At 49.6% G+C, this 27,617-nt stretch overlaps 1 protein-coding gene across 1 annotated transcript in view; it reads left to right on the forward strand.

The window, feature by feature from the left end:
• GPR37L1 (G protein-coupled receptor 37 like 1) overlaps nt 1–27,617 on the forward strand; it is a 39,314-nt gene continuing 11,697 nt past the window's right edge. The window contains exons 1-2 of the mRNA XM_075615388.1: nt 1–47; nt 1,873–1,965. Coding sequence (XP_075471503.1) covers nt 1–47; nt 1,873–1,965 — 140 coding nt within the window. The remainder of the gene's footprint in view (nt 48–1,872; nt 1,966–27,617) is intronic.

Below are 27,617 nucleotides of genomic sequence, written 5' to 3' on the forward strand. Positions count from 1 at the left end.
ATGGCTCACTTGTTGGCGATGCTTCAGCCGAAGCCGACTGAATCAAGGTAAGTAAGTTACAAGCCCCCGCACGGTTCTCCGGCATTTAATTTAAATGCATTTGTGGAGCCTCTGTAATCGCCGCGCCCTCTAAAAAAATCTTGCGCCCTCCAGTTTGCACACCCCTGACTTAAGGGGCGGCTACCTTGTGACTGACCTTTCTTATTCTCTGATCACCTACTGATCTGGTTGCTAAGAGTCGTGCTGTTGGGTGTGATGGAGATACAAAAGCATTATTGGAAATAACGTTAGGTATGTTTTTAGGAGCCCTGTGTTGTGATTTACAGATAACACAGGATAATGGAGAGTTCAGACTGTTTACTGCTCAGAATGCAGTTGCTAACAGATCAGCTTTCTCTGCTGCTACAATCACACTGCTCATACATTGTGTCATGCTTATGTAGCCCTCTTTCCCCGTGACTAAGGCCTCGGACACACTTACCGCTGGCGTGCTGAGGCGCGCTGAGGCTCAGGGAAAGCGAGTGCTTTCCCTGGCCTTGCGGTTGCTTACCGCACGCGCTCTCAGCAGGCTGTCAGAGGATGGTCCGGGGGCGGGCGCGTCACTGGCCGGGGGCGGTCCGGGGGCGGGCGCGTCACTGGCCGGGGGCGGGCCAGTGAAGTCACGGAGCTGGTTCGCCCCTCATTGGGCGAACCGCTCACGTGACCGGCCTGTCTCGCCGGCAAGCGGGGGAATTTTAAATTCCCCTAAGACCTGCGCAGGCGAGCCCCTACTAAAGCCGCTCTTATTGCGGCTGTAGGGGCTCAATGCTGAGTGGGAGCGCGCGTCAGCACGCTTCCGCCAGCAAGCGCCAAACATGGCCAAGACCTAAGGGAAACTACCCGTACTGACGTTACTGGTGGATCACAGAAGGCCTAAGCCTCTGCCGCTGGCAGCCTGGGGTGGTCTCGCTTCTCTGGTTGCAGCGCCTCCACCTGGGAGGGATCCTAGCGCAGCAGGATAACCCCTCACAGGAACCAATACAGTCATTAAATACACACACAGGGTATATATAAGTATTTACACACACAACCTATTATATAGCGGTACAGACAATATAACACAGTGATCATGCAAGGCCCCACAATGCTATACCCACACCATAACACCACCTTGGTGGAACCCCCAAAGCACTGAGGTGACCTGGGCACCTAACCACCCCGGTGTCCAAAGAGTCAGGCCCACCCAAAGAGTGTGTAGAGTAGCGCTACCCACTGTGTAGGGCCGCTGGTGCACGTAGGGTTCCTTCCTGGTCTTAGGCCAGACCAGGCCAACTTGGATAGTGGATCCGCCGAACTGCATCGTGGTCCCACACCGCAATCTGCTGGATCCTCCCTCTCTCTGGAGGGTGTCCCTTTAAATATTTATTAGAATGCCTGTGATCTGGTCCCAGACCGCAGGCCGCAGCTCACCGCGTGGCGTCCGTCACCGGTGCAGTACTCTAATACTAATGTGTTAAGTGGAGCATCCCTATCTGGGGGCTTTCCCTACAGCACCACAAGCTATAGGTGATCGGGGCCTAGCTGGGACCTAAGGGGATATCTGGCCTAGTCCAGTGGAGCACTTCTCCCTGGACCTTACCTCACCCCTTGTCGTCCTGCTCCCGACTGAGCGCGGTCCCTAGTGTGCCAAACGTATCTCTCTGGGTCTTCGCTATTCCGGCAGCCCTATTGGCTGTGCTGCCCGCATGTGGAGCATGTCCTGAAGCATGCTGGGACTCGTAGTCCCGTGCGAAGCCATCTCTCAGGGTCGCCGCAATCAGGTCCAATGCGCATGCGCGAGGATCACACTGTGCATGCGTGATAGTCAAGATGTCCGCCGCCTGTGCTCCGCAGTACCAAAGTGGCTCCCTGCACCAAGCCGGGTCTGCCCGCCGCTCTGGCAGCACTCGGACACCTCGGTAGCCATCCCCCTCCTCTGGCCAGATGGTAAGAGGGGACCAGGCTACATCTAGAAAGTGTTTTTCATATATTTCTTTATTTTCAGGTAACCGCTTTTAAAATGCATGCAGCACTCGCACACACTGTTCCCTGCCAGACCCCTCTCCAATGTGCACCCCGCATGTGATTCATGATGGGCCCGGCATTAGCCTATGACAATGGAGTTGAGACAGGAAGGACTAAGATGGAGAGGAGTTTTTAAGAGGCCCGGGAGGGGACGGGGGGAGAGAAATACATGGGAAGAGGGGGGGAAATAAAGGCGGGGGGGGGGGTCGTGAGGTGTGAAATAGGGGAGGGGCTCGGAAGACTGCAGAAATGGGGGTTGTGGCCAACACAGGGTGGTGGGGCCCTGTCGAAACTCTAGTCCTGGGCCTCGGAATATTGGTTGGGGGCTCTGAGTGCTGCCAGCAGCAGGGTAGAAGGGGCAGTGGGGCCAGGCTTGGAAGGAAGTATGAGGAGCTCCTCCATCTTTGATCTGTTAAGTTTGAGTCGGCAGAGGGCCATCCAGGATGATATAGCGGAAAGACATTCAGAGACTTTGGTCTGTACAGCAGGTGTGAGGTCAGGGGTTTAAAAGTAAATTTGTGTGTCGTCAGCATGGAGGGGATATTTGAACCCAAAAGATGTGATTAGGTCGCCTAGAGAAATGTGTAAAGAGAAATGATAAGATGTCCCAGGACAGAGCCACAGAGAGATCGACAGGAGGAGGTGTTATCAAACGGGACACTGAGAGGCCTATGCTAGCAGCCTTCATAAAACGTCTCGCTGGGCCTGTTACGCCGCCGTTTTTTGAAGTGAAACTTCTTTAGTGGCACCTGTGATGGGATAAAACTGGATGGATGTGGGGCGAAATGTGAAACGGAAGTGACGTCACGTAATGGACGCCGCTCCGCTCACATGTCCCCTGTCACAAGTGGCTGTGGCGGCGGCGGCGGCGATAGCCGCCGGCGCCGCTCCTAATCGCCACCGCACCCCTCACCCTCCCACACACCCCACACCCAGTTGCTCACATGCGGCGGCTATAGCCGCCGCTCCTAACTGCCGGTGTTCTGCCGCCCGCTACCATGCCGCACGCCACGCATGCGCAGAAGCGGCTGGCAGCGGCGCCGTTCCCCGCCCGCTGCCATGCCGCGCGCCACGCATGCGCAGAAGCAGCTGGCAGCGGCGCCGTTCCCCGCCCGCTGCCATGCCGCGCGCCACGCATGCGCAGAAGCGGCTGGCAGCGGCGCCGTTCCCCGCCTGCTGCCATGCCGATGGACAGGAGGAGGGAGGCTGGCGCCGGCTCCTAACAGCCTGGTAATGGGGGGGTTTGAGCGCGCCACCGGGGGGTGGGAAAGGGGGGAGCTTGACCGCGCCGCCGGGTTGTGGGGAAGGGGGGAGCTTGAGCGCGCCGGATCCCCCCAGACCCCCACACACTGACTGACCCCCCCAGACCCCCCCCACACACACTGACTGATCCCCTCAGACCCCCACACACACTGACTGATCCCCCCAGACCCCACACACACTGACTGACCCCCCCAGACCCCACACACACTGACTGACCCTCCCAGACCCCCACACACACTGACTGACCCCCTCAGACCCCCACACACACTGACTGATCCCCCCAGACCCCACACACACTGACTGACCCCCCCAGACCCCCACACACACTGACTGACCCCCTCAGACCCCCACACACACTGACTGACCCCCCCAGACCCCCACACACACTGACTGACCCCCCCAGACCCCCACACACACTGACTGACCCCCCCAGACCCCCACACACACTGAATGACCCCCCAGACCCCCACACACACTGACTGAGCCCCCCCCAGACCTCCACACACACTGACTGACCCCCCCAGACCTCCACACACACTGACTGACCCCCCCCCAGACCTCCACACACACTGACTGACCCCCCCAGACCTCCACACACACTGACTGACCCCCCCCCAGACCCCCACACACACTGACTGACCCCCCCAGACCCCCACACACACTGACTGACCCCCCCAGACCCCCACACACACTGACTGACCCCCCCCCCAGATCCCCACACACACTGACTGACCCCCCAGACCCCCACACATACTGACTGACCCCCCCCACACACCCACACCCCCCCCCACACACCCACACACCCCCCCCACACACACCCACACAAACACCCCCCCACACACCCACACCCCCCCCCACACCCCACACACCCCCCCCCCCCACACACACACACCCCACACACACCACCACCCCCCCCCCCACACACACACACCACCCCCCCCACACACACACACCCCCCACACATACACCCCCCCACACATACACACACACACTGACATACATACACTGACTGACTGACTGACAGACAGACAGACATACACACACACTGACTGATACACATACACACACTGACTGACACACATACACACAAGGAATTCACACTTAGTGCAAATAGCTAATACAGGGGATGTGTGCCGAGCACGCGCATTCTAAGTCAAATTTATTTGCGTTTTGTCAATCAAATTGTATTTTGATTTTTAATTAAAACATCACCAACACAAATACAATTCTGTGACAAAAGTCAAAGAAGTTTCACTTACTATGCGCGTGCACAGCACACACGTTTTTTTTCAGTGTATTTATCATGGTATTCAGAAAGCCTTTATGAAGGTTACTAGAATAGGCCTCTTTCCCTGACCAAAACTTACGAGGATCGGCGATGTGATAGTCGCCGCTCTCAAAAGGTCTCTCCCGTGGATCTGCAGCGATATGTCCCAGCTGCACAGAGAGAGCCGCCTCTCCCTGCGCTTATCTCACCAGCGATCGCAGGGTTTTAATACAAAATGTATTACTAGTGTAAGTGAGCAGGGGGTCTCTGGAGCAGAACCGCGTTCATTTCAGGTCCGGGGACCACCTGCTTCCCGAGATACAGGCCCCGTTATGAGGTGCCGGTATCTCCTATGCATTTAAATGTCCCGCGTCACGTGACCAGGACATTAAATGCATAGGAGATACTGGCATTCCATAACAGGGCCTGTATATCGGGAAGCGGGGGGTCCCCGGACCTGAAATCAACGCGGGTCTTCTCCATGGACCCCCTGCTCACGTACACTAGTATTACATTTTTATTAAAACAGCTTCATTACCTTAGCGGTTAGCTGCTAAGGCAATGAAGGTGTTCAATTTCAATAGCCTGTTTATTGGGGGCACAGGGGGTGGATGAAGGGGATAGTAGCCCCAGGGTGGGTGGTTAGACATGTCGGGAAGGTTGCGGGAGGAGTTAACTCCCTTCACTACTATAGTGGTGGAAACCACTATGGTAAAGAAAGGGTTAACACCCCCCCCCCCGTAGGCCTAAACACCCACCCTTGGGGCTACTACCCCCTGTACCCAATCACTCGACTCCTAATTAACACAACAACCCTACTACCCACCTCCTCTACCCCCAACAACACCCCCCCCCCTAACACACACGTCACTGAGGAAGCATTGGCGAAACGCGTTTGACGTTTTTTGGCCATTACAAGCCACCGTAGTGAGGACTTGACTCCCCTGTACTATCTGGCTCGGCGATCCCGCCGTCTGCGCATGCGCATGCGCACCGGAGCAGGGAGCTGAAATCTGTATGCTGTGTATGCTGAGGGACAGGCCGTTTTTGAGGAGGACATAGCCTGTGCACGGGCTTTTGGAAACTCTCAATCCCAGCCACCCGAAGTGAAGATCAACACAGCAACCATCTGCCAACAGGGAAACAGCCAGGACAAAGCAGCCCAACCCAGGAAGAGATCCGTTGTGGAGTCTGGCAGCATCTCCTCTCTATGCCTGAAATTATCGGCCGCTTGTAAGTGTTCAATCTCTTTCTTTCCATCGTTAATAAACTGTATTGCACTATTTTTTCCCTTTATTTTTTGCTAAGGAGGATACCAGAAGGTTTTTCCTCACCCTCAACAACACGCAGCTATATAAGGAGAAGAGTAGAAGAATTCAAGATATTAGATATTTTTGATGTAAGTGTGTCTCCTTTATGTAGCAGTATCGTTCAATCTCTATTGATCCCCCAACATCCCTACTCCCCCCCCTCCCTCCCTCCCCAATCAAACGAAGAGCTGTGTATAATCACTGTATTGGTCCCTTACTGTGGTCCCCTCTCTTCTCTCCCTCACTTATATGCCCTAAACGCCGTGGAGCCACAAGCAGAGCAACGCGCCGGAGGACCCCCCTTTTTCTACCAGTATCCACACAGAGGTTGGTGAATCACCTCTGAGAGACTCAGGCTGCGGAACTGTTTTGTGCCAAGGACAGGAGCCATATATTGAACAGTAGGCTAATTCTTTTTTGGCGCAACTTTTCTCTCTTTTTACTACTACCCACCTCCTCTACCCCCAACAACACCCCCCCCCCTAACACATACAGCACAGTAATGGGAAAAATTGCTATTATCCAGATATGGATAATAGCTCATTTGCCCATTCTAAATCAAACATTAGCCAGCATTTTTTGAAAAATGCTTGTTTACAATTGATTGTTATTTTTCCTATTTCTGTTTACTGTTTTCACTAACTTGTTTGGTATTTTGACGGCTTGTTTTTATTACATTTTAGGATTGGTTAGCGGTTTTATTTCTTGAATTGTTTTGTTGGTTAGGTGTGTATTTAATTGTATTCTAGTATTTTGGTAAAACATAATTTTTATTCTTTTGTGGTTTTGGTGTTAGAATAATTTTATTGATACATAGTTGAGGCTTTTTAGTTCTTTAATTGGAGTGGTGTATAGGTGCTTGTGTATTTATTTAATTGTGTATTTTTCGTTTTGATGATTTTTGGTATAGGTTGGCCATTGACTGCTATAGTGGCGTATCATACCCATATTACATGGGTATGATGTACCACTGTGCCAATCAATGAGTAGAGGGAGGGGGTACTTGTCCCAGGGTGGGTGGTTAGGCCTCCCGGGTGGAGGTAGCAGGGGAGGGTGGGTTTACCCCTTAATTACTATAGCGGTTATTAACGACTCGCGACTCGCTTGGCGATGTCTTTTGGACGGCAGCAAAAAATGTCGATTAATGGTTTCGCTGCCCACTTAACGAGGCTTTCTTCATCGCTGTAGGCATTTTTGGCCGATAACAGCTAAAAAGTCTCGATGAGTGGGTTATGAAGGCTACTAGCATAGGCCCCTGAATGTATGATGGGAGAGGTAAGAGGAAATCCAGGATAGAGCTCTGTTACAGATAACAAGAGTATGGAGAATGTGAAGGAGGTGGTCCACAGTATAAGAGACTGCAGAGAGTTAGTGTAGTATGAAAACAGTGTAAGGCCTGGGACATGGTGCAGGGAGGAGCGCTGGGCAGCGCTGATGCTCATGCTCACCTGCTCATGCAGGAGATTTTCCTTGTCCCTGCATGAGCGTCAGCGAGCGCGCTTGTGTGCAGGGTGGGAGCCAGGAGGGAGGCGGGCATGGAGGCGGGCCGGGAAGCGGGGCTAGGGTACCACGTCACGGTGCCGACGTCACGGACTGCCATTGGCTTCTTGCAAATCACGTGACCGGCCCTGCGCTTGCATGAGCGGCAAAATTTAAACTTGCCTGTCTCCTGCATTTCCACACGCCTCCGCACGCCTCCGTACGCCTGCAGAAGCGCCGTCTAAAGCCGCGCTGATAGGGATAATGTTTCCCCTCAGCGCGGCTCAGCGCGCCTCAGCACGGTCTTTTTGACCATGGCCGAGGCCTAATAACCTTTGTCTTTGCCAGCATGGAGTTCATTAGTTATTTTAGTGAGGGCTGTTTTCGGTGGAGTCAGCAGTACAGAAGCTTTAAACAAATTAAGGCAATTTCTTACAAAATGGTGAACTGGGAGCTGAAGACAGAATGGACTTTGAAAGCCTCTTCCCTTATTCAGTTTAGGTACCGTAGCTATCGTCGTTGTAGAGGTAAAACTCATTAAGTGCACTTTTGGCAAAACCGCACTCAAATTCACTTGCTGACTTGTGATTTCTTGATATTTCTATTGAAAAACTCATTGAAGGCACCTCATCTTCAGAAATTGTCATATCAAAATACCTTCCTTTTTAAATACAGAATTTTCATGTAAAAAATACATTTAATCGCATTTCCCCCAGTACTCAAAGAATGTCGTTTTACCACTACAACGACAATTTATTGTAATGATTGATTTTAGCTTGGGAGGGGCACCTCTAATTTTAGCTTTCTTGCAGTGGGGTTAATGTAAATTCAGGCTGGCCGCATTATTCATGCACACACACACACACACAGCCACTGACCTACACACACAGCCCCTCCCCTCCTCATACCTACCCCCTCATACCTCCCCCTCCCCTCTTCATACCTCCCCCTCCTCTCCTCATACGTCCCCTCCTCATACTTCTCCCTCTCCTTACACCTCCCCCTCTTCTCTTCCCCTCATACCTCCCTCAACTCTCCATATACCTCCTCTCCTCTCCTCATACCTCCCGCTCCTCATACCTCTCCCTCCCCATCCTTTCCTCAGACCTTTCCTCTCCCCTCCTCATACCTCCCCCTCCCCTCCTCATATCTCCCCCTCCCTTCCTCATATTTCCCCTCCTCTCCTCCTCATATCTCCCCCTCCCCTCCTTATATCTCCCCCTCCCTTCCTCATATTTCCCCTCCTCTCCTCCTCATATCTCCTCCTCCCCTCCAAACATCTCCCCTTCCCCTCCTCTTACCTCCCCTCCCCTCCTCACATCTCCCCTGCCCCTCCTCATATCTCCTCCTGCCCTCTTCTTATCTACCCCTCCCAGCCTCATATCTCCTAATATCTCCCCATCCCTCCTCATACCTTCCCCTCCCCTCCTCATATCTCCCCTCCCCTCCTCATACCTTCCCCTCCCCGCCTCATATCTTCCCCTCAGCTCCTCATTTCTCCCCTGCTCATATTTCCCCCTCCCCTCCTCATATTTCTCCCTCCCCTCCTCATGTCCTCCTCTCCTCCTCATATTTCCCCCTCCCCTCCTCATATCTCCTGATATCTCCCCATCCCTCCTCCTCCTCATATCTCTCCCTCCCCTCCTCATATCTCCTTCTCATCTCATATCTCCCCCTCACTGCCTCATAACTCCCCTCCTCATATATCCTCCCCTCCTCATATCTCCTAATATCTCCCCTGCCCCTCCTCATATCTCCTCCTGCCCTCCTATTATCTCCCCCTCCCGCCTCATATCTCCTAATATCTCCCCATCCCTCCTCATACCTTCCCCTCCCCTCCTCATATCTCCCCCTCCCCTCCTCATACCTTCCCCTCCCCTCCTCATATCTCCCCCTCCCCTCCTCATATCTCCCCCTCCCCTCCTCATACCTTCCCCTCCCCTCCTCATATCTCCCCCTCCCCTCCTCATACCTCCCCCCCAGCTCCTCATTTCTCCCATCCTCATATCTCCCCCTCCTCTCCTCATACCTTCCCCCCCCCTCCTCATATCTCCCCCTCAGCTCCTCATGTCCTCCTAATATTTCCCCCTCCTCTCCTCCTATGACACACACACACACACACACACAGTGTGCTCTGCTCACTACATCAGCCCCCGGTACAAAGCCCCACCCCCGGCATCCTCCGACCTCGAACCAATCCCCTGCCGCTTGGCATTTTACAAAGCCCCGCCCCCGGCATCCTCCTTCATCCAATCCCCTGCGGCCCGGCATTTTCTAGTCTAAAGCCTAACCCCCGGCATTCATTCTATCATTCAAAATACATGCACACCGGCAGCCGCATCCTCCTCATCGCCGCCGCCTTGTGCACCGTCACCGACTCGCGCAGCAATGCCGCATCTAAAACCGGGACCAGGGACAAAAAACGGGACATTTTCAAAACGGACTGGTAACCGGGACAGGACAGAAAAAAACAGGACTGTCCCGGCAAAACCGGGATGTCTGGTCACCCTATACCTATAGCTTAAGGCTTTCACGTAATTGCCCTGTTTAATCCTTGAGTTGTCTCATATAATCAAAGCATTTATGCAGATCCTGTATCCCTACGGGCCGACACATTTATCTGTTTTCTAACCGCTTCTGTGTGCAAAAATAGTTTCGTTTATTTGGCCCTACTACATAAAGCATAATAATAATAATAATAATAATAATAACCTGCAGAGCATTATAATAACATGCAGAGTATTTTAATAACATGTAGAGCATTCTAAAATTAAAATATGGAACATTAAAATGACAGACAGAGCATTAGCAACGATATGCAGAGAATTATAATAATAGGATGCATGGCATTATAAAAATAAAATATGCAGCATTATAATAAAATGCAGAGCATTAGTAATGATATGCAGAGCATTATAATACTAGAATTGGGAGCAATGTAATGACATGCTGAGCTTTATAAGTATCATGCAGAGCATAATAATAATAAAATATGGAACATTATAATAATAACATAGAGCATTATAATAATAACAACACAGAGTGAGGTGATGCAGTGTAAGTTTCCAAGTTGCCACATAATGTCCTTTCGGGTGGAGTCCCCTATTGGTTTAAGGTCTGGGTTTGATGGGGTTAAACCTCGCCCAACTTATTTGAGGACAGGTGCCAGCTGGCAGAGGTGCGGAGAGCGTGACAAAGACAGCGGTTACCAGGTCACAGAGTGACTCTAATTAATCCATCTAACGAAAATCTCAGGGAGGGATTGTTTGTTTTGTAGTTAGGTATGACGGGGTGTTTTTAGATAAAGAGAGTCCTTATATCAGGGGTATCCTTATATGGGGCGTGTCCTTACATCAGGGATGTTACTAGAACTGAAATTCCTTACATACTGTAGGACGCGGCTGCGAGGCGGGGGTGTTCCTATAACAGATGTCCGCCCTTTCCTCTGTCAATCTACTACTAAAACTCTATGCATGCCCTTCTCCTCTCCCGCCTGGATTACTGTAACATACTGCTAACAGGCTTCTCTAGCTCACAATTTTCTCCTTTGCAATCTATCTAAAATTCTGATGCTAGAAATATTTCACCTTTCTCCCAAAACAGTCTCTGCTCATCTCCTCCTTAAATCCCTCTCCTGGCTTCCCATCAAGTTTCTGATGACTAACAAAGTTCTCCTCCTTACCTTCAAGGCTCTCCACTCATCTGCTCCTACCTACATATCAGCTCTGATCTCTCGTTATGCACCTGCTCATCTCTCATACGCTCTACCCATAATTGTCACCTTTCCACACCTCTCACCCGTACTGCTCTCTCAGTACCTGAGTAACTCTTCACACTCAGTATACACCAAGCATCTTCTTTCCCCACCTTTAAGTCAAAGCTTAAAACTCACTTCTTAATTTAAGCATTTCAATAGCCTAGAACCATGAATACTGTCCCACACCAACAGTCGCTCCTACCAACCATTGTGGACAAACACAATGCCCTTATTCCCTCACCTGCTCTTTCTCTCCCAACATACAACAGATTGCTACTACTACGACTAAGTCTATGGGTCACTTCCCTTACTAATTGTACTGGATCTCTCTGCTGCCTTCGACACTGATCACCCTCTTCTCCTGCAGACCCTGCACTCCATTTGCCTCTGAGATGCAGCCCTCTACTTGTTCAAGACCAACCTATCCCACCACTCTTTTAGTATTTTCTTCTCTGGCGTCTCCTCCTCCTCACTCCCTCTCTCTGACGTGGTCCCACAAGACTCTGTCCTTGGCCTTCTGCTATTCACTAAACTTCGATAAATGCATTAATGCGCGATATGTGCCCTTTTAGAGCAATATTGCATGTGTAGCTATTCACAAAGCTTCCATAACATGGTAATATCACACTAAAATGCCTTTTTTTTTATAACACTGGCTATAACAAGTAGTTCGGTAGCTGAAAAAATGCCCCAAATGCCCCAAATCGAATTGGTAGATATACCATGTGATGCCTTTCCTTTTTTGGAGTGATGTGACGTGTGAAAAAATGGAGGGAGGCAAGCTACCTGATTGGCTATCTTACCTTCATTTTTGATGACATCAAAAGGAAAGGCACCACATGGAATATCTACTAATCCGACTGGTGGGTATACCATGTGATGGCTTCCATTTTTTTTTCAGAAGTGATGTCATCTTAAAGGGAAGGAAGCATATACTATCTGATTGGCTGTCTTCCCTGCCTTTAAAATGACGTCACACCCTTAAAAATAAATGGAAGCTGTCACATGGTACACCAACCAATCGGATTGGGGGTGTTCCATTTGACACAAATGTGATGTCACGGTCCTTATATAAGGCCTGTCCAGTCTCATTTGAGCCCAAGAAGACTTCAGAGCAACATCTCCAGGACCCTTTGGATAATAAAGAGGAGAAGAAAGAAGAAAAGAAACGAACAACTTACCGGAGACTCCTCTTTAATCAACAGAGGATCATGGACTTCTTTGCATTAGGCTGTTGAGTATTGCGTCGTGGATCAAGAGTTGGTGCCGGAGTAGGATGAGGGTGAATCCGGTGAAGGTAAGAAACACTTTGATTGTATATTATTTAATTGTGTATTTTATGTTGCCCATTGACTGCCAATGTGTTTATCTATGCCCCTTTCTGGGTATAGATAAACACAGTGACAAGCAATGCATTTTTGGCAAATGCTTATTTTTATTTCATTGTAATGAATTGTAATGCTCTGATTATATAGGTTCCTCCATAGCAAGTGGTATGTTGCGGCCGTTTTCTTATATCAGGGTTTCTTTGCACGGTATTTTGTAGGGTTCTGGCGCTGGGTAATTTTTGAGGCCACATTAATAGCTGGTTTTGTGGTGTCAAAGAGTCTTGTACTTTCTACCTGTCTGACAGGTGTGTCTGGCCTCCCGCCACAAGCTCAGGTTACCTGAGTCATTTACGGGAAAGAAGGATGTGAGGGGGAGGGGAGGGGGAGAAGGGAGCAGCCCTTTCATGTAAACAGAAAAGAAAAGACAAAGATACGTGCGTGTTTATCACTCGCTGAGAAACAGGTTTGGCATAAAAACTATTATTTCGAGTGAAATGAAACTAAAGCGCAAGGCCTGAGGCAGGAGAGAGGGAAAAGGGGGTGATGGGGCGGGGGGGGGGGGGGGGGAGAGAGGGAGAGACAGGGAGAATAAAGGTGAGAGAGAGGGGCTGAAAGAGGGGTGATGTAATGGAAGTGAGGTGATGCAGTGTTAGTAGGGTTGCCAGATGGCTCGTCCAAAAATACTGGACACAATGGTAAAAGATGCGACTACACTACACTACATATAAAATATACCCCCCACCTCCCCACTACATATAAAATATACCCCCACCTCCCCACTACATATAAAATATACCCCCCACCTCCCCAGTACATATAAAATATACCCCCACCTCCCCACTACATATAAAATATACCCCCCACCTCCCCAGTACATATAAAATATACCCCCCACCTCCCCACTACATATACAAAATACCCCCACCTACCCAATCAAATTCATACTTACCTTGGGGATGGTGTGAGGTCGGGCTCGGCTCTCGCCTGCTGCAGGCTTCTCTGTCCCTGTCTGTCCCACACTGACGTGTCTGAGGCTGGCACGTGCCGGGCTTCCCTCTCACGCCGGCGCGTACCGGAAGCCCAGCTGACTTCCGGCACTGATGTCAAAGGACCCTGCGCGCGTCAGACACCTCGGCGTGGGACAGACAGGGAGAGAGAAGCCTGCAGCAGAGAGACGAGCATGGCGGCAACTGCGCTGACCGGCCGCCGGTCCCCCCGCAGCCACCCTGCGATCGGAGAGAGGTAATACTGGACACATACATGTCTGGTATTACCTTTCACTTTATACCGGGCGCAGGGGCAAAATACCGGGCTGTCCGGTTCAAAACCGGACATCTATCAACCCTGACAGTTAGTGAGGTGATGTAGTGTTAGTGAAGTGATATAGTGTTTGTGAGGTTATGCAATGTTAGTGGGGTTACAGCGATAGTGGGGTTACAGTGTTAATGCGGTGATGATGTGTTAGTGAAGTGATAAAGTGATAATGAAGAGATGTAGTGTATGTGGGGTAATGTAGTGTTAGTGATAGGATGTAGTGTTAGTATGATCCTCCCTGCCCGGCTCCTAGGGAGTTTACATTAATGTTTCTTATCTTGTCTTACTCAGGTTTGGTTACCTTGTCAGGGTGTTGGATCCAAGAGGCTGGGAGATGATATAGCGATGATGGGCACCAAGAACCTTGTTCATTAAGCAGCAACTTTTTTGTGACATCAATATACATGTGGATCTTGGTATCAGCATAACTACATTCTCCTCTGTGCTTTCAGAACCTTTCTACCCTAGCTTCCCCCATGCAATGCTTTACTAATCACTAAGGTAACCAAGTGGTTAACCGACTCCCCTATCCCCCACCTTCCAGAAGGCCTACCCTGCCTGTACCATGTACCATATACCATGTGGTCCCTGCACTTTTGCCTGAGAATGACATCCCAGGCAAAAGTGAGGGAATCACATGGTACATCCACCAACCTGATTGGTTGATGTACCATGTGATTCCCTTCTTTTGAGATGCCGTGAAATGATTTCGGGGATCTAGGTCGCAAGCTTAAGCAAGGATCTCCAAGGTAGTGTTTTCTGAAATACCACCAGTGCCAGCGCTACACCGGGAGACAGTCAGAGATTATGGAGGTTCATGCATGGCTAAGAAAGTGGTGTAGGAAGGAGGGTTTGGGGTTTTAGAGCCCTGGGACTCCTTTTCTGAGAGGTGCTATCTTTATGGTAGGGACGGATTGCACCTCAATGTAGAGGGATCTTCTGTGCTAGGGGGGAGAATGTTAAAAAAGGTTGGAGGAGATTTTAAACTAGGACTGAGGGGGAGGGACAAGAAAGATAATTAACTAAATAGAATAGATGGGGATGGGGAAATAGCAGGGGGTCACAGAAGTAGAATGGGGCAAGTGGGAGTTTGAAGCAGGGAGACACCCACATTAAACACAGATAATACTAGAGAACTTATAAAGACTAAATCCAATTGGAGTAGAAAGGCAGGAGCAGATAAGATAATAGTACAGACTGGAAAAAAGTTAAATGCATGCTTGTTAATGCAAGAAGCCTGACAGATAAATTGGGGGAGCTTGAACTAATAGCTGCAAGGGAGCAGTATAATATCATAGGCATTACTGAAACATGGTGTGATGAAACTCATGACTGGGCAGTTCATTCAGAGGGTTATTCCCTTTTTCGGAAGGATCAAGTAAATAGAAGAGGAGGTGGAGTATGTTTATATGTTAAACCGGATCTAAAACATATTCTAAGGGAAGATGTTTATGAAGGGAATGATGAAAATGTAGAGATCTTGTGGATAGAAATTAGCAGTGGATGTGCTGTGGAGGTGCTGTAGTGTTAGTGCAGTGATGCAGTGTTAGGCTACAGCCCCGGTGTCGGTGCTGCACGCGCGCCTGCCAGGCTGGCGGCACGTGCAGCTGTGATCCCCGGTCTGCAGGCAGCAGGCACCTGGGACCTAGCCTTAGTGAGGTGATGTCATGTTGGTGAGGGGCTGTATTTCTAGGGAGGTGATGTAGTGTTAGTGAGGTGATGTAGTGTTAGTGAGGTGATGTAGTGTTAGTGAGGTGATGTAGTGTTAGTGAGGTGATGTAGTGTTAGTGAGGTGATGTAGTGTTAGTGAGGTGATGTAGTGTTAGTGAGGTGATGTAGTGTTAGTGAGGTGATGTAGTGTTAGTGAGGTGATGTAGTGTTAGTGAGGTGATGTAGTGTTAGTGAGGTGATGTAGTGTTAGTGAGGTGATGTAGTGTTAGTGAGGTGATGTAGTGTTAGTGAGGTGATGTAGTGTTAGTGAGGTGATGTAGTGTTAGTGAGGTGATGTAGTGTTAGTGAGGTGATGTAGTGTTAGTGAGGTGATGTAGTGTTAGTGAGGTGATGTAGTGTTAGTGAGGTGATGTAGTGTTAGTGAGGTGATGTAGTGTTAGTGAGGTGATGTAGTGTTAGTGAGGTGATGTAGTGTTAGTGAGGTGATGTAGTGTTAGTGAGGTGATGTAGTGTTAGTGAGGTGATGTAGTGTTAGTGAGGTGATGTAGTGTTAGTGAGGTGATGTAGTGTAGTGAGGTGATGTAGTGTTAGTGAGGTGACGTAGTGTTAGTGAGGTGATGTAGTGTTAGTGAGGTGATGTAGTGTTAGTGAGGTGATGTAGTGTTAGTGAGGTGATGTAGTGTTAGTGAGGTTGTGCAGTGCTACAGTAGTTAGTGTTGCAGTGTTAGTGAGGTGATGTAGTGTAGTGAGGTGATGTAGTGTTAGTGAGGTGATGTAGTGTTAGTGAGGTGATGTAGTGTTAGTGAGGTGATGTAGTGTTAGTGAGGTGATGTAGTGTTAGTGAGGTGATGTAGTGTTAGTGAGGTGATGTAGTGTTAGTGAGGTGATGTAGTGTTAGTGAGGTGATGTAGTGTTAGTGAGGTGATGTAGTGTTAGTGAGGTGATGTAGTGTTAGTGAGGTGATGTAGTGTTAGTGAGGTGATGTAGTGTTAGTGAGGTGATGTAGTGTTAGTGAGGTGATGTAGTGTTAGTGAGGTTGTGCAGTGCTACAGTAGTTAGTGTTGCAGTGTTAGTGAGGTGATGTAGTGTTAGTGAGGTGATGTAGTGTTAGTGAGGTGATGTAGTGTTAGTGAGGTGATGTAGTGTTAGTGAGGTGATGTAGTGTTAGTGAGGTGATGTAGTGTTAGTGAGGTGATGTAGTGTTAGTGAGGTGATGTAGTGTTAGTGAGGTGATGTAGTGTTAGTGAGGTGATGTAGTGTTAGTGAAGTAATGTAACGTTAGTGAGGTTATGCAGTGCTACAGTAGTTAGTGATGCAGTGTTAGGCTAAGGCCCCGCTCCCAGAGTCAGCGCGCCCGCACTGCAGACAGGCGGGGCGCTGACATACACACACCGCGATATGCGGTCTGTAGGGAGCGGGAGCCGGAGCGGGAGGGGGGCGGGAGTGGGAGGCTTGAGCGGGAGGGGGGGCGTGGCTTGAGCGGAGGGACCCGCTACCCTACCCCCCTCCCTCCCTCCATGGGCTCGGGCTGGCACTCATACACACACGCAGGCACTCTCTCTCACACACACACGCACGCAGGCAGGCACTCATACACATACACATACACACACACACACAGAGGCAGGCACTCACGCACTCAGGCACACACATACACAAACACAGATAGGCACTCAGACACACACATACATACACACACACACACACAGACAGGCACTCACGCTGCTTTCCCTCCACACTCTCCTCCCCGCTCCCCGAAGCCTCTCCTCCTCCCGAAGCCTCCCCTCCTCATTGGCTCACAGCCACACCACGTGACGCGTCAACGCTAGGGATCACAATTCTCTTGTATCCCGTAGCGGCTGACGCGTCACAGCGTGTAGTGAGCTGTGCAGCCAGGGGGGACCGGGACTGGCTCGGCAGGATTCCCCTGCTGGTGGGGAAAGCCCGTGCAGCCGCCCGCGCCGCCGGGCGCAGCGGGTCCCAGGCCTTAGTGAGGTGATGCAGTGTTAGTGAGATGGGGCAATGCTGCAGTAGTTAGTGTTGCAGTGTTAGTGAGGTGATGTAGTATTAGGCCTTGCCCCCGCTGCCTGCTACAGCGTCCGCTGTGGCGGACGCTGCGCTCACGAGAGCCCTCCCCGCAATGGCGCCGGGCCCGCTGCGAGGGGGGGCCGCAGCGCTCGCGCGAGAGCTACTCCTGCTCTCAATAGAATTGAGAGCAGGAACTCGCGTCGAGCGGCTAGGCACGCCCCCCGGCGGTTCAGCCAATGAGGGCGAACCTGCAGGGTGATGTCATGGCCACGCCCCCGTCACTCCTCCGCCACGCCCCCCCCGGTCTCTGCTCCTGCAGTGAGCTGCAGACCGGGGAATCGCCGGAACGCGCAGCCAAAAGCGCGGGCGCGCATTAAAGCGCCGTGACCGGGGCCTTAGCCTAAGTGAGGTGATATAGATTTAGTTGGTGTGTAGTGTTAGGCTAGGTCCCCGGTGGTGACGGCGGCGTGTGCTGTGGTGTGCGCGCCGCACACAATCACTCACCTCAGTAGTGGCAATTAGGCAGGCCCCAGTTTCTTCGTGCGTGTTGGCTCACGCAGTGCGGTGGCGCATCAGCCAGCGGGGGATACAACACGAATGTGTTCCCGTGCGGCGATGTGGTCATGTGGTGCGCTGGCAGCCAATACGATCGCAGATTGTGGTTTTAAGCTGTGCAAGTGCCGGCAGGACGCCAGGCTCGCATGCAGCACCCTCCACCGGGGACTTAGCCTTAGTGAGGTGATACAAATATAGCTGGTCATGTAATGCTAGTGAGGTTATGCAGTGATAGTTGTTGCTTCAGTGTACGTGAGGTGATGTAGTGTTAGAGGGGTGATGAGGTGTTAGAGGGGTGATGCAGTGTTAGAGGGGTGATGCAGTGTTAGTGAAGTGATGTAGTGTTAGAGGGGTGATGCAGTGTTAGTGAAGTGATGTAGTGTTAGAGGGGTGATGCAGTGTTAGTGAAGTGATGTAGTGTTAGAGGGGTGATATAGTGTTAGTGAAGTGATGTAGTGTTAGAGGGGTGATATAGTGTTAGTGAAGTGATGTAGTGTTAGAAGGGTGATATAGTGTTAGTGAAGTGATATAGTGTTAGAGGGGTGATATAGTGTTAGTGAAGTGATGTGGTGTTAGAGGGGTGATATAGTGTTAGTGAAGTGATGTAGTGTTAGAGGGGTGATGCAGTGTTAGAGGGGTGATGTAGTGTTAGAGGGGTGATATAGTGTTAGGGAAGTGATGTAGTGTTAGAGGGGTGATATAGTGTTAGAGGGGTGATGTAGTGTTAGAGGGGTGATGCAGTGTTAGTGAGGTGATGCAGTGTTAGAGGGGTGATATAGTGTTAGTGAAGTGATGTAGTGTTAGAGGGGTGATATAGTGTTAGAGGGGTGATGTAGTGTTAGAGGGGTGATATAGTGTTAGAGGGGGGATATAGTGTTAGTGAAGTGATGTAGTGTTAGAGGGGTGATATAGTGTTAGTGAAGTGATGTAGTGTTAGAGGGGTGATATAGTGTTAGAGGGGTGATATAGTGTTAGAGGGGTGATATAGTGTTAGAGGGGTGATATAGTGTTAGAGGGGAGATATAGTGTTAGTGAAGTGATGTAGTGTTAGAGGGGTGATGCAGTGTTAGTGAAGTGATGTAGTGTTAGAGGGGTGATATAGTGTTAGTGAAGTGATGTAGTGTTAGAGGGGTGATGCAGTGTTAGTGAAGTGATGTAGTGTTAGAGGGGTGATATAGTGTTAGTGAAGTGATGTAGTGTTAGAGGGGTGATATAGTGTTAGAGGGGTGATGTTGTGTTAGAGGGGTGATGCAGTGTTAGTGAAGTGATGTAGTGCTAGAGGGGTGATGCAGAGTGTGATATGTGTTGTCTTCATGGCAGAGGAATGTCACCAGGCCGGTGTCACCGCATTAGCTGGGGCTCTATTGTTTTGATATATAAACTGCAGGCTTCTGGGACGTGTATGTGACCTGGCACTGACATGGGAGATGTGTGTGTATCAGTGTGTGTCTATTAGCGTGTGTGTGTGTTAGTGTGAGTGTGTGTATGTGTGTGTGTATCAGTGTGTTTGTTTGACTGCATGCATCAGTGTGTGTGTGTATTAGTGTGTACTGTATGTTTGTGTGTGTATCAGTGTGTATCAGTGTGTGTGTATCAGTGTGTATCAGTGTGTGCGTGCGTGTGTGTATGTTTGTGTATCAGTGTGTGTGTGTGTGTGTATTAGTGTGTACTGTATGTTTGTGTGTGTATCAGTGTGTGTGTGTGTGTATCAGTGTGTGTGTGTGTGTATCAGTGTGTGTATCAGTGTGTGTGTATCAGTGTGTATGTATCAGTGTGTGTGTGTATCAGTGTGTATCAGTGTGTGCGTGCGTGTGTGTATGTTTGTGTGTGTATCTGTGTGTGTGTGTGTATTAGTGTGTACAGTGTGTGTGTGTATCAGTGTGTGTGTGTGCATCAGTGTGTGTATCAGTGTGTGTATCAGTGTGTATGTATCAGTGTGTGTGTGTGTGTGTATCAGTGTGTATCAGTGTGTGCGTGCGTGTGTGTATGTTTGTGTGTGTATCAGTGTGTGTGTGTGTGTGTGTATTAGTGTGTACAGTGTGTGTGTGTGTGTGTGTGTGTGTGTGTGTGTGTGTGTGTGTATCAGTGTGTGTATCAGTGTGTATGAGCATGAGATTGTTTGCTTTCGTACTGTAATTTCACCTTCTAACATCTTGAGAAAGCTCAAGCAGGAAACCTAATCGTCGATCATTTCATAATAAACCAAGTTGTCTCTGATCCAATTGTGCTAGTCCTCCATTATCTCTATTGTAATATCCGTGACCCGTGCACCCTGGTGTGGTTCTGGTAAGAGTGCCTTACATAATATATATATATATATATATATATATATATATATATACACAGTGGTCGAAAAATCACCCAAAAATCTACTTGCCAATTAGCCCCGCCCCCAGCCCACCATTAGCCCCGCCCCCGCCCACCCGTAGCCCTGCCCCAGCCCACCCTTAGCCCTGCCCCAGCCCACAATTAGCCCCGCCCCAGCCTGCCCTTAGCCCCGCCCCAGCCCGCCCTTAGCCCCGCCCCAGCCCGCCCTTAGCCCCGCCCCAGCCCGCCCTTAGCCCCGCCCCAGCCTGTCCTTAGCCCCGCCCCAGCCCGCCCTTAGCCCTCACAGCCCTGCTTTTTAAAAACGAAATTGAATAAATTCCTAGTAAGAACAACATCTGTTTTTGACATAAGTTTATTTATTGTATTACATTTATACTTTACTACAATTAGTCCTTGTTACATAATTACGTGTGTGTGTGCATGTGTGTAAATGTCGGATCTAGAAAAAAAAAGCCAGATGTGAATTACTAGTTTCCTGAACCCTTTAACTAGTGCCTGGACGCCCCCGCTTCACAATATCTAAAGCAGCAATCCCACCTGGGATCTTACCTGATCCGCAGTCCCTCAATGTCCAGGTACCCTCATTCCCGCAATGTTATACATTGGAGGGGAGGTGTTCCCTACCTGTCTTCTGGGTTAGGGGGGATTCCGATGTCTCCCGTGTGAAGCTATAGAGTTAGATCTTTAAGAAAGCAGTATAGGTTATTTCGGTGTAGGTATAGGGCAGTTAAGATATACAGGGTAAATAAGATATCCAGATCCAGAGTGTGAGAGAGTGTGGGTGACAGAGACAGACAAAGAGACAGATAGACAGAGAGACAGACAGAGAGAGAGGATGACAGACAGAGAGAGGGTGATAGACAGAGAGAGAGGGTGATAGACAGAGAGAGAGGGTGATAGACAGAGAGAGAGAGGGTGACAGACAGAGGGTGACAGACAGAGGGTGACAGACAGAGGGTGGGTGACTGGGTGGGTGACACTTGTATTCACTGTATTCACTCATACACACACACAGTCACAGACACACACACACACACACACACACTCACAGACACAGACACTCACAGACACACACACTCACAGGCATGAGGACCGCTGGAGGCATGGGGAGCGCTGGAGGTATGGGGACCGCGGGAGGCAGAGGGAGTGCGGGAGGCATGGGGACCGTGGGAGGCATGGGGCCCGTGGGAGGCAGAGGGTGCGCGGGAGGCATAGGGACTGCGGGAGGCATTGGGCCCGCTGGAGGCATGGGGCCCGCTGGAGGCATGGGGAGCGCTGGAGGCATGGGGAGCGCTGGAGGCATGGGGAGCGCTGGAGGCATGGGGAGCGCTGGAGGCAGAGGGAGTGTGGGAGGCAGGGGGAGCGCTGGAGGCAGGGGGAGCGCTGGAGGCATGGGGAGTGCTGGAGGCATGGGGAGCGCTGGAGGCATGGGGATTGCTGGAGGCATGGGGAGCGCTGGAGGCATGGGGAGCGCTGGAGGCAGAGGGAGTGCGGGAGGCAGGGGGAGCGCTGGAGGCAGAGGGAGTGCGGGAGGCAGAGGGAGTGCAGGAGGCATGGGGAGTCAGCGACATGGGGACCGCGGGAGACAGAGGGAGTGCGGGAGGCATGGGGAGCGCTGGAGGCATGGGGAGCGCTGGAGGCATGGGGAGCGCTGGAGGCATGGGGAGCGCTGGAGGCAGAGGGAGTGCGGGAGGCAGGGGGAGCGCTGGAGGCAGAGGGAGTGTGGGAGGCAGAGGGAGTGCAGGAGGCATGGGGACCGCTGGAGGCAGAGGGAATGCGAGGGGCATGGGAACCGCTGGAGGCAGAGGGAGTGCGGGAGGCATGGGGAGCGCTGGAGGCAGAGGGAGTGCGGGAGGCATGGGGAGCGCTGAAGGCATGGGGAGCGCTGGAGGCATGGGGAGCGCTGGAGGCATGGGGAGCGCTGGAGGCAGAGGGAGTGCTGGAGGCATGGGGAGTGCTGGAGGCATGGGGGCTGCGGGAGGCAGAGGGAGTTCGGGAGGCAGAGGGAGTGCGGGAGGCAGAGGGAGTACTTACTTCTTCAAACAAGATCTCCATGGAAAAGGAATGGCCGATCGTGATGCGCGGGCTCATATAGAGCCTGGCTGCGCGCCAAGTCAAGTCACCAATCAGGTAGGGGGACTGTTATTTTTTTTTCAGCGCGAGCAGGGAAAATTACAAAGAACCATGTGCCTTGCTTGGGCGGCCAGGAGGAGTTCGCCACGAGGTCAAATCCAGTCGCCCGGGACGTGCGGGCAACTGGATTTGTCATTTAAATTTCTGTGCATAATCCTTACCTGAACTGATCACTTCTACGTACAGTCTAGATTTTGTCCCGGTGTATCATTACCGAACACACAGAGAGTTTTGAAATTCGTCAGCGGTGGACGTGTCGTGTATTTGGTATAAAATGCCCGGATTTGGAGGTACCTAAAAAATTCTGTTAGGAATGTATTAATCTGACTTATACTGTTCACATGTTTTAATGGTGATTCTACCCTCCAAATCCTTCAATCTCTTAAACCCCTGTTGTCTCCATACCCCAAGATTCTTACTATCTAGCCCTGGCTCAAAGTCCGGGTTGCCGTCTAGGGGGGTCATCAGGGAATGCCTAGAAGTCAACGAGCGTTTAAATTCGGAGGCCTCCCAGACTGCGAGTGAATTGAGCATGGAGGACAGCGGTTCATTTAGTGCTTTAAGCCTAGATTTGGAATACCAGATTAGGTTGCACAGTTCCAATGGGGCGCGTAGTTCGCTTTGTAACGCCACCCATGCGCATGCCAGGGTCCATGTGCCACTGGATAATTTGACATAATTGAGCTACCGTGTAATATGAAAGCAAGCTAGCCCCCCAGCCGCTTTAGGTCTTTGTAGAATTTTCATTTTAATTCGTGGGTTTTGGTTACTCCAAATACATTTTTAAATCTGCGATTGCAGGGACAAAATGTCTTCATGAACCACAGGGATCGGAAGAGTTTGAAACAAATATCAAATTCGAGGAAGAAGTTTCATTTTAACGCTATAGATTCTTCCAATCCAAGAGATCCCATACAAGGACCACTCCCTCATTGTCTCCTCTCAAGGACTGTAAGAGTTTTGGATAGTTTGCCTTGTATAATGACCTCTTGGTTGCCCCTGATCCATGTTTTGGGGCCCTAGAATATCAGCTCTTGGGCCTGACTTTTGTATATGTACTGCCATGCATTGTATGTAAACTATGCGACAATAAAGATTTATGTGTCTTTTGCCTTTCCAGGAGCGCTAACCAGTGGAGATTCTCAGGCTATGAGTTTTATGGTGGACTTTGCGGTAAAAGTGTTGTCGGATTGTGTCTAGCTAACCAGAAACCAGAGTTGCTGGCCACCCCAAAAATGTATCCGGGAGTCACGTCAGATTCCTGGGTACATGTAGACACAGACCTCCGGAAAAAAGTCCTCCCTGGAAAGCAGTTACGCGGCTCACCGCCAGGATGCCCTGCTTCAGCTCAGACCAGAAAGGTAAAAGGGGGCATAGGGATACGTCAGGGGTCAATAGTTTAGTGGGAGTCGTCCCCCCAGTATATGCCCCGCACCCCGCACCCCGGACCCGGTATAGGGGTTTGGAGTGTATCCAACCATCCATGAGGTTGTGAGAGTGAAATTATTTCTAAGTCCAGTTAATAAACTCAATAACATCAATAATTCTCCTAGTATTGTCGGCCGCTTGTCTATCTCTAAAAAATCCAACTTGATCCGGGTGGATCAGCCTAGGCAGAATAGCGCTCCATCTGTTAGCCAGTAATTTAGAGTATATCTTGATGTCTGAATTTATTAATGATATGGGCCTGTAGCTAAGACAATTTGTGGGGTCTTTTCCCTGCTTATGAATTAACGAGATGGACGCCTGGAGCATCTGCGCCGGGAACGGAGCTCTTGCTCGAACCGAAATGAACATTCCTAGCATGTATATACATTTTTGGTAATACAGATTAGAGAACCTATCTGGGCCTGACGCGTTTGAGGTTTTAAGATTCTTTACCACCTCTACCAGCTCCTCCACTGTGAAATCTTTTTGTAAACACTCGCGCTCCAACCTGCTCAATTTCGGCAGCACCGAATCTGGCAGAAAACGCTGCAGATCTTTATTCGTATTTACGTTATGTATCACCTCTCCATTGTACAGCTCTTCATAATATGTCTTAAACTCTTCTGCTATGAGTTTGGGGTTAGACGTCACGTCTCCCTTGTGGGTCCTAATCGAGTGGATATTATAATTTGGTTGCCTATTGCGGATTTGGCTGGCTAAGCCAGTTACGAACTTTAAATTACACACAGGTATAATAGAATTGAGTCCTTAACTGTGAGATGGGGATAGCGTCCCATTAGAATCCTCAGATGCTGCAAGGTCTTTGCGCAAGCTCTCCATTTCACCATGAAAAGTTTTCAAGTTGTGAATCAGTTTAGTAATATCTTTTTTAATAACCAGATGCATTTCAGGGTTGTCCTGTAAGGAGTCTGTGTCCGGTCAGCAGCCAGGTGACAGCTCTGATTCTCCCCCTTCCAGCACCATCTCAGCACTTGCGAAGTACGTTTTTAAATCCATGGTTTGCCGTTTTTTTAGCTGTGATCTAGTTGTAGTTGTCATCCTCCATTTTAGATATCATCCGGTGTACTTTTGGGTATCTTTATAGGGTGTTTGCACCTTTACTTTTTACTAATGCGCCGGACTTTAGCGGAGCAGCGGGATTATGCCTCCATTTCCTTCAACGTCACGCATGCGCCCCCTTAACTTGGTTATTAATGACCTTGATTTTGGTTTAGAGAGCAAAGTCTCCATCTTTGCTGATGATACTAAATTGTGTAAGGTAGTAGAATTAGAGCAGGATGTAATTTCTCTCCAGAAGGACTTGGAGAGACTGGAAACGTGGGCAGGTAAATGGCAGATGAGGTTTAATACAGATAAATGTAAGGTAATGCATTTGGGAAACAAAAATAAACAGGCAACTTACAAGTTAAATGGGGATAAATTGGGGGAATCCTTGATGGAGAAGAATTTAAGAGTGCTTGTAGACAGCAGGCTTAGTAATAGTGCCCAAAGTCATGCAGTAGCTGCAAAGGCAAACAGATCTTATCTTGAATTAAACGGGCAATGGATGGAAGGCAAGTAAACATAATTCTGCCCCTTTATAAAGCATTAGTAAGACCACACATTGAATATGGAGTACAATTTTGGACACCACTCCTTAGAAAATACATTTTGGAACTAGAGAGAGTGCAGAGAAGAGTCACCATATTAATAAAGTGAATGGATAATCTGATTTATGTGGAGGTGATTGGGCTAGTTAACCTGCAGGCTAAGTGGGAGTTTGTGATGAATGTATAAAGTAAACTCAATATGTTTATTGACACCGTAGGACATCTCCTCTGAAATTGAATTACACTGTTTGGGATCTTTTCATAGGCTGAGATCTGTTTCTATATACATGTCTACATGGACTTATCTTAGTGAAGCATCACTCGGGAGTCTCCCTCCTACCTTCTCTACTCTGTGATTTATGAGGAGAGGCTAGATAAATTAGATTTGTTTACATTAGAAAAAGGTGGTTAAGAGGGGATATGATAACTATATACAAATATATTCAGGAATAATACAAGGAGCTTTCAAAAGAACGATTCATCCCAAGGGCAGTACAAAGGACACAGGGTCATCCCTTCAGATTGGAGGAAAGGAGATTTCACCAGCAACAAAGGAAAGGATTCTTTACAGTAAGGGCAGTTAAAATGTGGAATTCATTACCCATTGAGACTGTGATGGCAGATACAATAGATATCTTCAAAAAAAAGGTTGGACATCTTTTTAGAAAGGAAAGGTATACAGGGATATTAATCTGAGGAATTTATTTTTCCCCTTATGAGGTCATTAGATGATATGTCACTGGGTTTTTTTTGTTTGCCTTCCTCTGGATCAATATACTGTAAGTACAAATAAAGGATAAAGTATCTGTCGTCTAAATTTAGCATAGGTTGAACTTGATGGATGTGTCTTTTTTCAACCTCATCTACTATGTAACTACAGTATGAAACTATGTAATATGGATTGTACAGAGTGGGGTCTGTCTGGAAAAACGTTGTCACTGGGGTGAGAGAGGACAGATAATGGGAAGTCCGCTCTGTCTCATCCTGCTCAATATTGTAAATTAGAGGGCAGCGGTTAGTTGGAGAGCAGGAATCCACCCCGGCTCTGCTACTTACTTTACATTGGTCATCGCTCTTTCCCTCGATGGGTTAAGCTGTGTGTCTCCATGTGCCTTGTCACCTGCAGCAATTTTGCTAAATAAATAAAGCTGTACCTGTTTGTGATAAAACACCTAGTCACTTTGCCAGTCAAAATGTAATAGTTACGCAGCTGTGTGTGCCATTGTCACCCTGTGGGGGGCGGGGCACACTCTGTCACCCTTAAGGGAAAGGAACAAACTGTGTCACCATGTCACCCTGTGGTGGGTGGGCTATACTGTGTCCCCCTGAGGGAGGCGGGATAAATTCCATGCCTGACAGGTCCCCACTGTCTGAGTCACTGTGTAACCGTGCTGGGGAAGGGACAGACTCCAAGCCCCATAAATCCCCTCTGTCCCTGTCACCTTCGATTTGTAGAGACAGAATCCAAGTGTCACAGGTCCCCTCTGTCTGTGTCACTGTGTCACATTGCAAGGGAGGACAGACTCCCTGTCCCATAGGTCCCGACTGTCTGTGTCACACTGTGGGGGAGGCAGGACAGGGAGGGACAGACTTCATGTCCCATTGGTCCCATGTGTTTGTGTCATTAGGGGATAATAAAATGACAGTTTGTCACTCAATGTCACGTGATGTTTACTCCAATTTCACTGATCACATAACATGAAAATATAGACAAAGACTTCCAGCCCTAGAGGTGTCAGGCTCTGCATTCCAGCCCAGTCCTATTGCTGCCAGGCTCTGTATTTCTATTCATTCCTAGAGGTGCCAGGCTCTGAATCCCTATACAGTCCTAAAGGCTTCAGGCTCTGTATCCCTGCGCCAGCCCTAAAGATGTCAGGCTCTGTATCCATGTACCAGCACTAGAGGTGCCAGGGTTTTTAGCCCTGCACCAGCCTAGAGGTGCCACGCACTGTGTGTGTTAGCTTTGTCCTCAGACACACTAATTAGTCACTGTAACATATTTGCATACTAATTACCCCACATGTAGCTTCCACTCATTAAAGGATTAAATTCCCGTCTTGGTCAGACACACCCTATGATGTCATAACCACAGTCACTGGCCGT

Source organism: Ascaphus truei, chromosome 9 (assembly GCF_040206685.1).
Source record: "Ascaphus truei isolate aAscTru1 chromosome 9, aAscTru1.hap1, whole genome shotgun sequence".
NCBI classification, from domain to species: Eukaryota; Metazoa; Chordata; class Amphibia; order Anura; family Ascaphidae; genus Ascaphus; species Ascaphus truei.